This window comes from Marmota marmota, unplaced genomic scaffold (genome assembly GCF_001458135.2).
Source record: "Marmota marmota marmota unplaced genomic scaffold, marMar, whole genome shotgun sequence".
Taxonomy (NCBI): domain Eukaryota; kingdom Metazoa; phylum Chordata; class Mammalia; order Rodentia; family Sciuridae; genus Marmota; species Marmota marmota.
Genome location: NW_026000260.1, coordinates 304,627 through 318,560, shown reverse-complemented (window position 1 = coordinate 318,560; position 13,934 = coordinate 304,627). Strand labels below are relative to the sequence as shown.

Here is a 13,934-nt window from a genome sequence, read left to right as displayed (position 1 = left end):
TCACTGCAGGTGGAGATGTGGCCTCTGTTGACTGCTGAGCAGAACCACCTCCTTCACCTCGTTCTGCAAGAAACCATCTTCCCCTCAGGACAGGGGGTCTAATAATCACTTTAACCAAAGACCTTTTTGCCTGGTAGTCGACCTCATTCATCCACCTTTGCATTTAGGGGGAAATAAAAGGCTTTGATCCGGGTTCTGCATCTCCTGTTACTCATTGTAACCATGGGAATTTAGTTGACTGAAGTTACCTCCCAAATGTGCTTTTCTACCATGGAGGAGAAGAAATAAAATGGAATATTATAGAATCACAGTGAAGGACATTTTATCTCTTCCAAAAAACTGCAACATTAAAAATGAGAATCCTTTTAATCTTCTTTCTCTTTCACCCCCATCTTTCTTTCCTAGTGAGCACTTGGAAACATTGGGTTTGCACAACTCTGAATAAGCTGTATGACTTTATGGCTCATTTCTTAGTCTGTTTCTGTGTGTGTTGGTGATCACTAATTTTTTCCTGTGTTTCATCTCACATGTTCATGGGAGTCATTTTATGCCTTAGAACCTTGTTGCTATAGCCCCAAATCCATGATAAAACTGAATACTCCTGCCTTGAGATTGAGATTTGCCTTATCTGTAGTAGACTACTTCACCAATGTGTCAGGAGGCAAAAAGCAGGACCAGATTCTTTGAGTCCCAGGATTTATTCATTCATTTCAAATATATACTTTTCCTGGTGTGGGGACCATGCTGGATAACAAATGAATCAATCTATAGCAGAGGCCATTTGTCATATTATTACTGAGAAAATACCTAAATAAACCTTCCAGCTTCCCTTGCTCTTTAATGACTTTAAAATCACTAATTTCAGAGGTCACATGACTGGGTAATACATTTACTCCCCAGCTGGCTTTGCTGGAGATGACACCTGAGTGTGCTATAAGGATAACGGTTACTTAAGTTACTCTTCAAGGGCCTGAAGGCTGCTTTTGCTGAAAACACTGACTCTTCATTTGGGCCTGCAAATGTCCCATGCATGACTGGAATGAGATGAACATACTTAGCATCTCTATCTTCACTTTGTGATTGTCTCCTTTATTGCATCAGTTTTTGAGTGAAATTCTTCTCAGCACCACATGTCTGAAACTGTAATATAGGGTTAACTTGACCTAGACTTACAATTTCCTTTTAAAGCTAACAACACGAGCTGCCACGACCAGAAACAGACCATGAAAGAAATGAAAACAAATATTCCTGGAAGATCTCAGCTTATTCCCAGAACAGACATGGATATTCCTGTACTTTATAAGACTTTCCCTCTCTTCATTATTCCTATCATATATCCATAACCCCTCAACGCCTTGGAGTGAGAAGCTTATTTATGAACAAACTCTACTTCCTCCATTCTTTGACCATTGAAAAAATAACTTCTTTCTCTGTGGCACTCAGCTCACACATTGTTTTTTTTTTTTTTTTTTTTCTTGTGAGACTAACTTCCAAACCTGGGTTTAGTAACAATATGGTTGTTACTCAGATTATTGCAATGAAAATGTGTACAGCTCATCAGTTCATCATTGTTTCTTTGCTGATTCTTTGTTTTGCAAAACTTTAAATATAAGCCATTCATAATTATGTTACCTACTTGCCTTGGAAGTCAAGGTTCTAGTATACTTCCAACAGGTACATATAATCTAACATTGCAACTTTTATTTAACTCAAGTTTGTGAACTCTGAGCACAACTCTTTAATTGTGGAATCATATATATGCAAGGCAGGTCCTTGTTACCCCCAAAGCATAATGACATTCCACTATGCACATGAAATTAGTATGTACAAAAAATGCATGTTAATAAAAAGTAAACATCAAGTTTCCAAGGCTTATTGATCCAAAAGTTCCATACAAACCAGCTTAATAGATCTCGTTTGTAGTTATTTTTAATTTTTTAAAACTCTGAAATATAACTTAAAATTAAACTTTGAAAGCATGCATCCTTATACTGAAGTTATATACAATACTCATCTTTTGGAGTAATATTTACAGACATAGCTTAGTGGTAGATTTGTGTGTGTGTGTGTACTTTCTTGGGGGAGAATTATAGAGGGTTGCCATCTTGAAATGGGTGGGATTCTTGGGGTATTCTGGGCATCCATTTCTACTGCAAATGTGTGAAAGTAATGGGAAGTACAGGAGAGGTCCATGTGAGATAGAATCAGTCAAAACATTACTCTCTTGGTTGCCAGAAAGAGTAGTGCATACTCCTCAAAGCTTAGTCCAGCTGATTGCAAAGTGGCTATTTTTTGGTATGCTTCCCTCAACCCTAGCTGTGGGCCTGAGAGACTGACAAAAATATTTAGGGGTTATGGAGCAAAAGTGGTGAAGGTTTTTGTATTGGGGCACAAGAAAAGCGTATTTAGTCCTATTTAGGCCCTTGGTGACATGGAGGGAGAATCAGAGGGTCAGGAATTGGGTATATAATCATAATTCAAAATATTGTAAACTACAATAAAAATGAAGCAGTGATACTTAAAGAGGATAGAGATTCCCTTTACTCCATTATTAGAAATATTGCTTGTGAATCGATATTTTATGTGGGACTGGTATAAAGATACAAAGACATTGATGATAACTAGGATGGAGGAAGGTAAACCAGACTGAAACTGGGCAAATTTGTGATTGAAGGGTTCTGGTACCTGAGGATTAATGTTAACTGTCTAGACATCTTTTCCACCATTATACTAGACAAGCAGTCTTCAAACCGTTTTTCTTTAAATGTCCAAATAGGGATATGTTAGTCTTTACTGACCACAAATGATCTCTGTGGTTGTTTCTTTGCTGGTTCTTTGTTTTTTTTACAAACCTTTAAATATATTATAAGCCATTCTTAATTCACAGTGCATACATAATTAGGCTGCAGGCCAAATCTATAGGCTACAGTTTGCCCATCCCTGTATTAAAACCTAGAACATAAACCAAGTGTGGCAGTGCATGCCTATAATCCCAGTAACTTGGAAGTCTGAGACAGGAGAATTAGAAATTTGAGGCCAGCCTTGGCAACAGAGAGACACTGTATCTATGGGTATAGATGAGTGGTAAAGCACCCCTGGGAGGGAGGGAAGGAAGGAAGGAAGGACTGACTTAGCACACAGCAGTTGTTCAAGAACTGTTTAAAAAATAACTCTTATGAGAGTACATAATAATTATTCTATGCTTCTCAATGTAAAATAAAGATTGAACATAAATGGACTAGACATTCAACTCCAGATTGTAGGAGTCAAACATAAATAAGATAAACCAAAAGAACATAAAAATGGTTTTTAAAGTGTTAAACAGAAATTAATTAATTATAAAGCATCACTTTCAAAACTAGGTTTCATTTTTAAAACCAGGAATTAATTCTTTAAAAGACCAATAAAATAGACAAAAACTTGCTAATCAAGGGGCAAAAGAGAAAAAAATAAATAGATGTGTATATACAGATACAGATATATGGCATGGGAAGAGAGATATGGCTATTATACACATCTTACAGGTAACATAAATGAGAAACCCAATAATCAGAGAAGGAATGGAAAAGATAGTCAAGTATCTACCACCAAAGTAAGCACAAAGTAAGTATCTACCACCTAGTTATCATCAATGTCTTTGTATCTTTATATCAGTCCCACATAAAATATTGATTCACAAGCAATATTTCTAATAATGGGGTAAAGGGAACCTCTATCCTCTTTAAGTATAGGTATACCTTCTAAATTTACTAAATGCAATTGTTACATCAATTAAGCTATTCTAGAGCAATAGTTTCATGGAAAAAAAAATGGAGCTTACCAATTTACTTTCAAATTTAATATAATCCTCATGCCAAAACACAAAGAAGTAAAGCCCCTCCAAAAAGGGTTAACCAATTTTATTCATAGATAAATTCGAAATAAAATGTTGGCAAATTGGATGCAAACACATTTTAAATGATTACTACCCTATGAAAGAGGTTGTCCTAGTAATGTAGTACAGTGGTGTGTTGGAGCCCTCTTGCACTGGGTCATGAGAGCATAATAAATCCAAACCTTTCCTCAATAACCTCTCCCCACTTTGCCTTTAAGTTGATTGTTAATCACCTGCCAGCACACCACTTAATATAAATATAATTTAGCAATACAAAAGTGAAGAAATGTGGGCTGGGGATATAGCTCAGATGGTAGAGTGCTTGCCTCACATGCACAAGACCCTGGGTTCAATCCCCAGCACCCCCGACACACACACGCACACAAATAAAAAAAAGAATGTGATTATGTTAAAGATGGTAGAGATGCTGCCATTCAGAATAAAGTAGAGGGGCTAGGATTGTGGCTCAGTGGTAGAGCTCTTGTCTAGCATGTGCGAGGCCCTGGGTTGAATCCTCAGCACCACATAAAAATAAATAAACAAAATAAAGGTATTGTGTCCAACTACTTCTAAAAAAATAAATATTTTTTAAAAATAGAAATAGATGGAAACTTTCTAAATATGTTAAATATTTGAAGCTAACAGTGAAACATGGGATCAATTCACATTAAAGTCAGGGACAAGGCAGGCTCATTTGGTGTGTGTGTGTGTGTGTGTGTGTCTGTCTGTCTGTCTCATAGAAGCAGGGTGATTGCTAGTTCCTGTTTATCAGGTTCTGTCAGCATAATGTCATCAACATAATGGGCAGGCATGGTATTTGTGGGATGTTAAGATATTTGGAGTTCTTCAAGTCTATGTTCTGACAAAGAACAAGGGGGCTGGCATTGCTCTGACATATGAGCAATAAACAATATTATCATTCCTACCTCATAAATGCAAATATGTTCTGATTTTGCTTCTCAATGGGAATGAAGAAAAAGCTTCTTTCTAGATAAATAGTTCCATATCAGGTGTCTGAGTCTGTGTTAATTTACTTTAAAACAGGTATAATATCTAGAATTGCAATTGTTTTTTGGTATCACCACCTGTTTGAATTTGTGGTGGTCTGCTGCCATGTTCTATCTCTCATTTGGCTTTTGTAATGGCCAAACAGGGGCAATAAGGAAAACAATTACTCTCTTGTAAAGCAACTATCTCAGTTTGGTCACTGAAAAGCTTTTATGCAAAGGAAGAATTATTGCTTTAGAGACTGGGGAGAGGTTGATTCCTCAGGCAAAGGTGGTTCAGGGGGATTTGGAATTTTGAAATTCTCAGCTTCATCCATGTCTGCCTAAGTGTCTCCATCCCAGGTCTTAGAGTTCCATTCTTTCCCACCAGTGCCCTTACCATAGCATAATGGAACTGGGGATGAGGAGAGTTGAGCATTTGCCACTACAACTCTGTAACTCTTGTCCTTAATCACTAAGTCATATCTGCCTACAACCATAGGATATGGAGAACTACAAAGATCTCTGTTCATAATTCCTTATAATAACTATTGACCAAAGGTAGAGATGGGGATATGGCTCAGTTGGTAGAGTTTTTGCCTCACACATACAAGGCCCTGGGTTCAATCCCCAGCACCATAATAATAACAACAACAACTATTAACCAAAGGTAGAAAATTCTTTTTTAAAGTTAAACTTACAGAATCTAAGACTGTTTGTCCCATATCTGAAATCCATCAGAAGATCTTTAAAGCATTCATTAATTCTCTTGAAAGGACTAAGTACATACCATTAAGGTGCCAGTAGAATTCCCTCGATAAGTCATCCATTTCTTCCCATCAAGACTATACATGATAATAAATTGAGAGATATAGAGGCTGGAGAACTTCTGACGGGCACCCTGGGTCTTGATGCCATGAATAATCATTGGTGCCAACAGATCTACCTATCAATTAAAAAAAAACATTTTATTTAAACCTGTTTTTAAAAAGCATGTAATATCTTCTGAAATTAATTATGGGTTTAGGAAGAATCTACATTGCTACAGATGTGTGTATTGTTATCTTGGATATACAGGTGAAGCAGACACAAATTTTGAAAGCTGAACATATTTGTGTGGTTGTGGGATAAATGGTGGGAATGAGTAGAAAAGGTGCTTATTGAGCCCCTGCTTCCTAACAAACCAAATTCCAAATCATTGAATCGTTTCCTCTATATGAACATCCACTCTGCCTGTGGGCAAGGCTTTTTGCCTTTTAGGCCTTCTCACTAAAATAGATGCCTACCCCAACTTCCCTCGTTTTAGAAAATGAAAAATTAAACATGTCATTTGCATTTGCAGCTCATGTTCTATTTCCATTGAACAGTGCTGCTCTAGAGGAAATAGGAAAGTGAGAAAATCTGAAAACCTAACCTATGAGAGGCTGGGGTTGTGGCTCAGTGGTAGAGTGTTTGCCTAGCATGTGTGAGGCACTGGGTTTTAGTTCTCAGCACCACATATAAATGAATGAATTAAATAAAGGTTCATCAATATCTGAAAAAAATATTTTTAAAAAAGCAATTGAGTTAAACTAAACACATTATTTGAAGTATTAATTCTATCTTAGTTCACCAGATTACACTAAATTTAAGTATGTATGAAATACTATCAAGTGGTGTATGATTGATGAAAAAGATCAACTTGGTTTTAGAAAGGTAGCTATGGTGTCTTTGCTTGAAAGGTAGGGGATTGAACCACTTGTTTTGTGTTAAAATGAAGAATTTTGGAGGACTGAAGGACATTTACTCGTTTAAAGGCATCTAACAATAGAATACACAGTCTTAGGTGTGATTGGAAATTACTGCAATATAAAGGACATGTATAATGCTTTGAGCTTGTAAGAGGATAATTAATGTAATCAAATATGATATAAATCCCCTCATTCATTAAGTTCTCTAACCTTGATCCATGAAAAGGGCTCCTTGGTACTCCAGGCATTGATTGATCCAGAATAATGAAGTCTGGCCAGCTTTGGGGCCCACTGTCCTTTGCCCAGGAAAGGGGAGAGGAGAGAGATTATATTCAACTAGGTTGGTCCTTAGACACGTGGAAACAAGATAGAGAAAGATATAAAAACTTTGAAGCCTAGCAGTATTGATAACTAAGACTTTTGCTTATTATTGTTGTAAACTTCTAAACTTTAATTCTTTAATAACTTTGTCGATTGTTAGCACCTGAATTTACTTGATACTGGAATTTGATACCAAATGATATTGGACAAATTATATTGTTATACTATATGCATGTATGAATATGTAATAACAAATCCCACCATTATATTTATCTGTAATGTACCAATAAAATATGGTAAAATAGAAAAGAAAATAGCCTGGCATGATGACACACACCTATACTTCAGCAATTCAGGAAGCTGTAACTTGAGGATCATGAGTTTGAGGCCAGCATCAGCAATTTAGCGAGGCCCTCAGCAACTTAATGAGACATTGTCTCACAATAAAAATTAAAAAAGGATGGGGATTTGGCTCAGTGATTCAGTGCCCCTGGGTTCAATCCCCAGTAACAACAATAAATCCCCCAATATTTAAGAACTCTATAAATTCTATTCAACCATTACTTCTTACACAAAAGTGAAGAGAATGGGCTTAAGGGAACAATACTGAAAATGGAGAGAATATTTAAGGAGGCAGTGTCACTGTCTAGGTGAGAAATGAAAGTGGCCTGAATTAAGATGGTCACAGCGCAAAATGGAGAGAACAAGATGGATTTGAGTTCCATTGATGGAGTATAATTAATAAAAGCATGGAGATGGATTAGTTATCTGCAACTATCCAACAGAAATTTTAAAAGGATACATTCATCTCAGGTTCTTGGAGTGAAAAATAACAGTATTTACCATATTGTCCTGAAGCTGTGATCTGAAAATCTCTAATGTGTCCAGAAGCCATTCCCAAGGGAATCTGACACTCTGAAATCAAACAATAATATTCAATTTAAATGTAATAATGGTATGAGCTTGTATTATATTTCTCAACAAAGGCAATAATTCCAAGGAGAAGGAAAGCTATACAAAAGTAGGCTGAGATTGGTGGCAGTAGTGCACACCTGTAATCCCAGCAGCTCAGGAGGCTGAGGCAAGAGGATCCTGAGTTCAAAGCCAGCCTCAGCAACTTAGTGTGGCCCTAAAAACACTCAGCAAGACCCTGTCTCTAAATAAAATAGAAAGAAGGGTTGGGATGTGGCTCAGTGGTTGAGTGCTCCTAAGTTCAATCCCCAGTACCAAAAAAAAAAAAAAATAGGCTAGGTAGGTTAGGTAGGTAGGTAACCTCTGCCCACAGTGCTACTCACGCTTGCTGTACACCAGAAAAAGAGTGCTCATCCCTGCATGTAGGTGCTCTCCAATAAGGCATTGTATCCGCCAAATTCCAGGTTTGGATGGTAGCATTTCTACTGTCCCAAAAACACCTTTTCAAAACCAAAAGGAACAAATAAATGAGCACAAATATATCGACTTATATAGAATATCAAAGAATATCTACCAAATTCAGTTCCTCCACTGCTTTCTATGTGATTCCTCTAGTTGGAGCACTTGGAGATTGAATTTTGACCACTTCCCTCCCAGAAAATCAGACAGGGTCACTAGATGCTTTGATCATGGATACAGGAGAAGGCTACTCCTGTAATATTAGGACTGGCCTACACTCCCATGGGTTTTCAAAGCAAAAAGCCTGTTTCCTATTGATCTGATATGGGATCTAAGGGAGCCTATTGAGGGGTTGGGAGGGCACAATAAGCACAAAGCAGAGAAACAGAGGACTTAACCATGTTTCTTTTTTCCAATGCAGACTTCTAACTTGATGTAGGCTCAACTGGGGGTGGGAAGATTGAAGTTAAATCAACTACAGAATTTTTGTCAATACCCTGAAATGAATATTATAATTTCTGACTTGAACTGTATGTGACATATGAAGTACAGGTTTGTTTGTTACTTAAGAGTTACCAAGCTGGGTGCTGTGGCACACACCTGTAATCTCAGCAGCCGGGGAGGCTGAGATTGGAGGATCGCAAGTTCAAAGTCAGCCTCAGGCAAAGCAAGGTGCTAAGCAACTCATTGAGACCCTGTGTCTAAATAAAATACAAAATAGGGCTGGGGATGTGGCTCAGTGGCTGAGTGCGCCTGAGTTCAATCCCCAAGTGAGGAGAAAAGTCACAGGGCTTACTGGAATATTTATGAGGAAAGAGGGGAAATTAATCCCCACTATTAAACCTGTTTTAGTGGAGGACCAAAATAGTGTTTCAGTCAACATTGTCATATACACTGGTTAAATACTTAAATAAATCACTCCTTGAATAACTAGTGGTATAATACTGGATTTGAGAAGGAAAATGAAACTATTCCTGGGAAGATGCTGTGACATTAATCATCCATTTATTCTGTTCTAATCCCTTTATAACAATTTTTATATACTTGAAATATCTTATTCATTTGCTAATTGATTTATCTTTCTGTACATTAAAGTTACTTGACTTGCTACTTGAAAGCAAGGAGCTTGTCTGCTTTGTGCAGTGATTGTATTCATGCAAAGTAAGTACTCAAGTACTATAAGTAAAAGAATACAAAGAAGGTCATACCTGGATAGAGGTTGTACACTGCCATTTTATACTCCTCTTTTTTCCGTACAGTGAACACATGTCCACTGAAATGAATAGAATGGATGTTTTCATTGCTGCCCATGCTGAGCAGATACCATCGAATCCTTTGATCTTGAGCCATTACTAAACCAGGTAGTAGTGTATCCATCACATAGCCATTGATTGCTGGAGAAGAACAGAGAAAGCTGTTAAAATTTATTGTAGAAGTTTCTTTCCCTCCAGACTACCAAAAATACTGACAGCTGTGCGGATTCCAGTCCTGCATGTATACTTTCAAGTCATGCAATGATCAAGTCTCTGGCTCAAGGCTCATTGGAATAAGTGCTTGCTATATTTGGGTGTAGAATATGTTACCATGGAAACGATAATTCTCTTTAAAAGTTGGGTCTTCCATTTGGATATTGCAGGGTGCCCTGCAGTTCCTTTCCATGTTTTCACGGAAATACCAGCTCTTGGTCTCATCAAAGATAGTGAAAAACAGAGCAAATTCCTGCACTGTCACTTGTCTTCCATGAGCAGGGTTCAGAGTGTTAGTGTGACAAATCAGAAGGGGTCCAATCAAGCCTGAGTGCACATCTCTTTCCTAGGGAGGGAAGACATCAACACTATTAGTGTAAGCTCTCTCACCTACAAACCAGACTAGACTTCTCATCAACTTTCCTGCCATTTTAACCTGTCCCCCATACAACAGTTCATCTATTTCAGTAGGTTCTACGTGAAGTTTCTAAAACACAAAAATTTAAAGATTTTCATTGTGCTTAGGATAAATACCAAAATTTTTAGCACATAAACACAAAGATCATTTCTTTTAAACCAGAAAATACCCAGCACAATGAAGACCTACTTACCAGATCAACATCAGAGAAATAAGCCCAAGCTTTGCAGTCAAACTCATCTTTAGTGGGTGCCATATGATATTGTACTTTCCAAAAGTAAGTTTTTGTTTCATTTGGCTTCACAAAGTTTTTTCTAGGTTCTGTTCCTTGTCCTTGATCTTCCTTATAAGAAATTAGGCTAGAATAGAAGGAGTAGGGACGAGAGGCCTGGTTTTTGAAAGTTACCTGCAGAGAAAACACGCGCACACACACAAAAAAAATCAAGATAACAACAATAACAAAACATTGAAAGAGAAAATTATTTTTAAAGCAATTTTTTAATACTTACTTTTTAGTTGCAGTTGGACACAATACCTTTATTTTATTTATTTATATGTGGTGCTGAGGATTGAACCCAGGGCCTCGCACATGCTAGGCGAGTGATCTACCACTGAGCCACAACCCCAGCCCCAAGAGAAAATTCTTGAATAGAATGGGAGAGAATGTTTGGTTGTTTACAATGTATAAAGCAAAAGACTCATGTCAAGATTATATAGGATACTTCTTGGAATTCATAAGAAAAAAGTAGATTATCCAGTACAAAAATTGGCAAAAAAAAAAAAACTTGGAGAGAAGCTCCACAAAAGAAGATATCCACATTACTGCTACTCATGAAAAGATTCTCAACCTTATTGATCAGGGAAATGCAACTTAAAGGTAATTTCCAAGTGAAAGGATGTATCTTCATGATACATTCCAGGATTAATGCATATTATCTTTGAAAAAGATTTGTTTTAAAGACTTTTTTTTTCAATTTGAAAAAGTACACATATTATATAGCATGTGGAAAGTAAAATAAAATTCAAGTCAGAAAAAAAGTACCCATAATTTTAGATCCTTCTGCATCCTTACTATAAAAAATCAACTAGGAACATGGATGGCTATTTTGAACAGAAAATAAAACGACTTTGGTCTCACATGATGTACCAAAATAACATCTAGTTTATGGGAATTATTGATGGATTAAAAATAAAAATGTAAATAATTAAGGTATAAAAGAAAGTATAAGTGATTCTTTTAAGTATCTGGGTAGGAAGGGACTTTTATAAACATAAAGCCAATGAAAATGTCAAAAAGGAAGAATTTCTCAGATTATATCAGTCTTCACATCCACAGACCGGAATCTTCCCACTGCCTCTGTGCTTTCTGAAAACTCAGTGAAGTCTTACTAATTCTAGAAGATGAAAGCTTGTGTTCACTTAATTAGCACACCTAGAGAACATTAATTATATTTGTAATTTTTACAAAAGGGACAACCAGTTCTTAACTTGGTGTTTGTGCTTTCAGATGGGGAGGGCAAATCATTAATTAAGTTCAAAGTGAGAATGACTTTCAACTATGAATCTAGGTTCTGCATCATAAAGCCACAGAGTATTATCGTACAATAGTAAATACCTGTGACTGTTACAAAAGTAATCACTGGTACTTTTGTATTTCCTCACATGGTATGGTTATCTTGAAATATTGTTAATATAATTACTAGCTCTACTAAAGTAACATCTAAGAAGTTTGCTTTACTACAAAACTGGCTCCCAGAAGTGCCCTGAAGAAAGACGAATATAGTAGAGTTCCTTTATTTATCCCAGCACAGCAAGATTTACTCTGTGTCCTGAAAATCCATAATGTACAATGGCAACCTGAAATATGTAAGATCACGTGGCCAAGTATGTCTTCTTTCTGCAATATGTTGATTAAAACTTCACTAGAAAGCTCCAGATTCTGGGGCTGGGGATGTGGCTCAAGTGGTAGACGCTTGCCTAACATGAATGAGGCACTGGGTTCAATTCTCAGCACTACATAAAAAAAAATAAAATAAAAATATTGTGTCCACCTAAAACTAAAATATAAATATTTTTAAAAAGAAAGAAAGCTCCAGACTCTACCAAAAGAATTTTTTATATCACCCAAATCCTACAGTAGTCATTTTTCCTTAAAAATATTAATAAATATATAAGACCAATGAAAAAGGAGAATTTAATAGATAATTCATATGAAAAGGTCTTAAATTGTTCGTGGATTTTGATTGGACACTTACATAGTGAAAAAAGAAACAGTCTGAAACACTGATCAAAGTAAATGGCTAAGTAAACAGTGGTTCCATAAATTCATATAATAGATAATTATGTAATCATTCCTGCTTAGGAAGTGTTTTTGATGACATAAAAATGTTAATTATATGACATTTGGTAAAAAAAGAAGCAGAATTACATATGATATAATTTTCAATACAGAAAGAAAAACACATAGGAAAAAAACATAAAAATTAACTAAGGGGTTATTTTTCAACTTCTTTATTTTTCTGTACTTTAATTTTTTCAGTTGTTAGATTTCATCATATCTTTATTTTTATTTATGTATTTTTATGTGGTGCTAAGAATTGAACCCAGGGCCTCATACATGTGAGGAGAGCACTCTACCACTGAACCTCAAATCCAGCCTTAGAGTACATTATTTTTATAATCAGAAATTGGGTGTCAACCTACTTTATATACAAACAGAGATATGAAAAATTGTGGTATATATGTGTAATAAGAATTTAATGCAAATAAACAAAGTACATGTATAAAGACATGAATTGGTGTGAACATACTTTATATACAAAGATATGAAAAATTGTGCTCTACATGTGTAATAAGAATTGTAATGCATTCCACTGTTGTGTATTTAAAAAAAATAAAATCAATATTTAAAAAAGGAAACAAAATAAAGATGTGGAATTAATTTTCTTGTAATTCCACTGTCTTTAACTCACCACAATATTGTCTTCAACTTCTGCTCTTATATATGGCCCCAAGAGTCCCAAGTGTTCATTTAGTTCTCCACGGTATAAGGGTTGAGTAAAGGAGCCATCAGTAAATTCCTGGAAAACTACCTTCTTGAACTGAGGAGCACTGCCACTCTGATCCCTGGAGAAAATGTAGAGGAAAAGTAGTATCCTCATGGACCAAGTAGGTAGAAATGCCTCACATACTTCTTTTCCTGTATTTTAGATACATTTAATAGAATTGATGATGGATTGCAAGTGCAATGGGTCAGAGAGAAGAGAAAGAAGAATTACAGATAATTTGGGGGTTTCTGGTTGGGACAAATGAGTGGATGGCATGCAATTCACTGAGATGGAAAATCCTAGAGGAGGGGTTGGTTACGGTGTACGATTTTGGACATATGGTACATCTAGGTGTATTACATTGGCAAATACACAGAGGTAAGGAGTTCACAAAAGCAATCTAGATGGTATCCAAGTGAACTTTTATGTTCTCCTTTTACTAGACAGCTAAACAACATTGTGTTTAGCTAACCATTCCATCCTCTTGTACTACTAAGTTCCATGAAAGGAGGTAGTTTTGCCTGTTGTATTCACTGCTATATTCCCAGCAGCTGGAAGAGTACCTGACACAAAGTAGTTAGTACTCAAGAATATTTTTAAATATTGAAAGAGTATAGTTTATAAACATAGTCTAAATATGAGAGCCCCAAGATCCAGTCCTTGGACCTTTTTTCTTTACTTTTTTTTTTTTTTTTTTTTTTTTTTTTTTTTTTTTTTTTTT

The 13,934-nt window shown here is 36.1% G+C and overlaps 1 protein-coding gene across 4 annotated transcripts in view; it reads right to left on the bottom strand.

The window, feature by feature from the left end:
• Window positions 1-38: 38 nt before the first annotated feature.
• The window catches only part of F8 (coagulation factor VIII), a 66,759-nt gene continuing 52,863 nt past the window's right edge, over window positions 39-13,934 (bottom strand). For 2 of the 4 annotated variants that reach the window (XM_048796815.1, XM_048796818.1), the window contains 9 exons: window positions 13,139-13,292; window positions 10,360-10,572; window positions 9,866-10,094; window positions 9,491-9,676; window positions 8,207-8,323; window positions 7,755-7,826; window positions 6,801-6,886; window positions 5,651-5,806; window positions 39-1,140 (listed from right to left, as the gene is read on the bottom strand). In XM_048796815.1, the coding sequence (XP_048652772.1) occupies window positions 1,090-1,140; window positions 5,651-5,806; window positions 6,801-6,886; window positions 7,755-7,826; window positions 8,207-8,323; window positions 9,491-9,676; window positions 9,866-10,094; window positions 10,360-10,572; window positions 13,139-13,292 (1,264 nt within the window). In that variant the 3' untranslated portion in view covers window positions 39-1,089. Of the gene's footprint in view, window positions 5,807-6,800; window positions 6,887-7,754; window positions 7,827-8,206; window positions 8,324-9,490; window positions 9,677-9,865; window positions 10,095-10,359; window positions 10,573-13,138; window positions 13,293-13,934 lie in introns of all 4 variants that reach the window. The other 2 variants (XR_007344883.1, XM_048796817.1) reach the window with 2 other exon arrangements.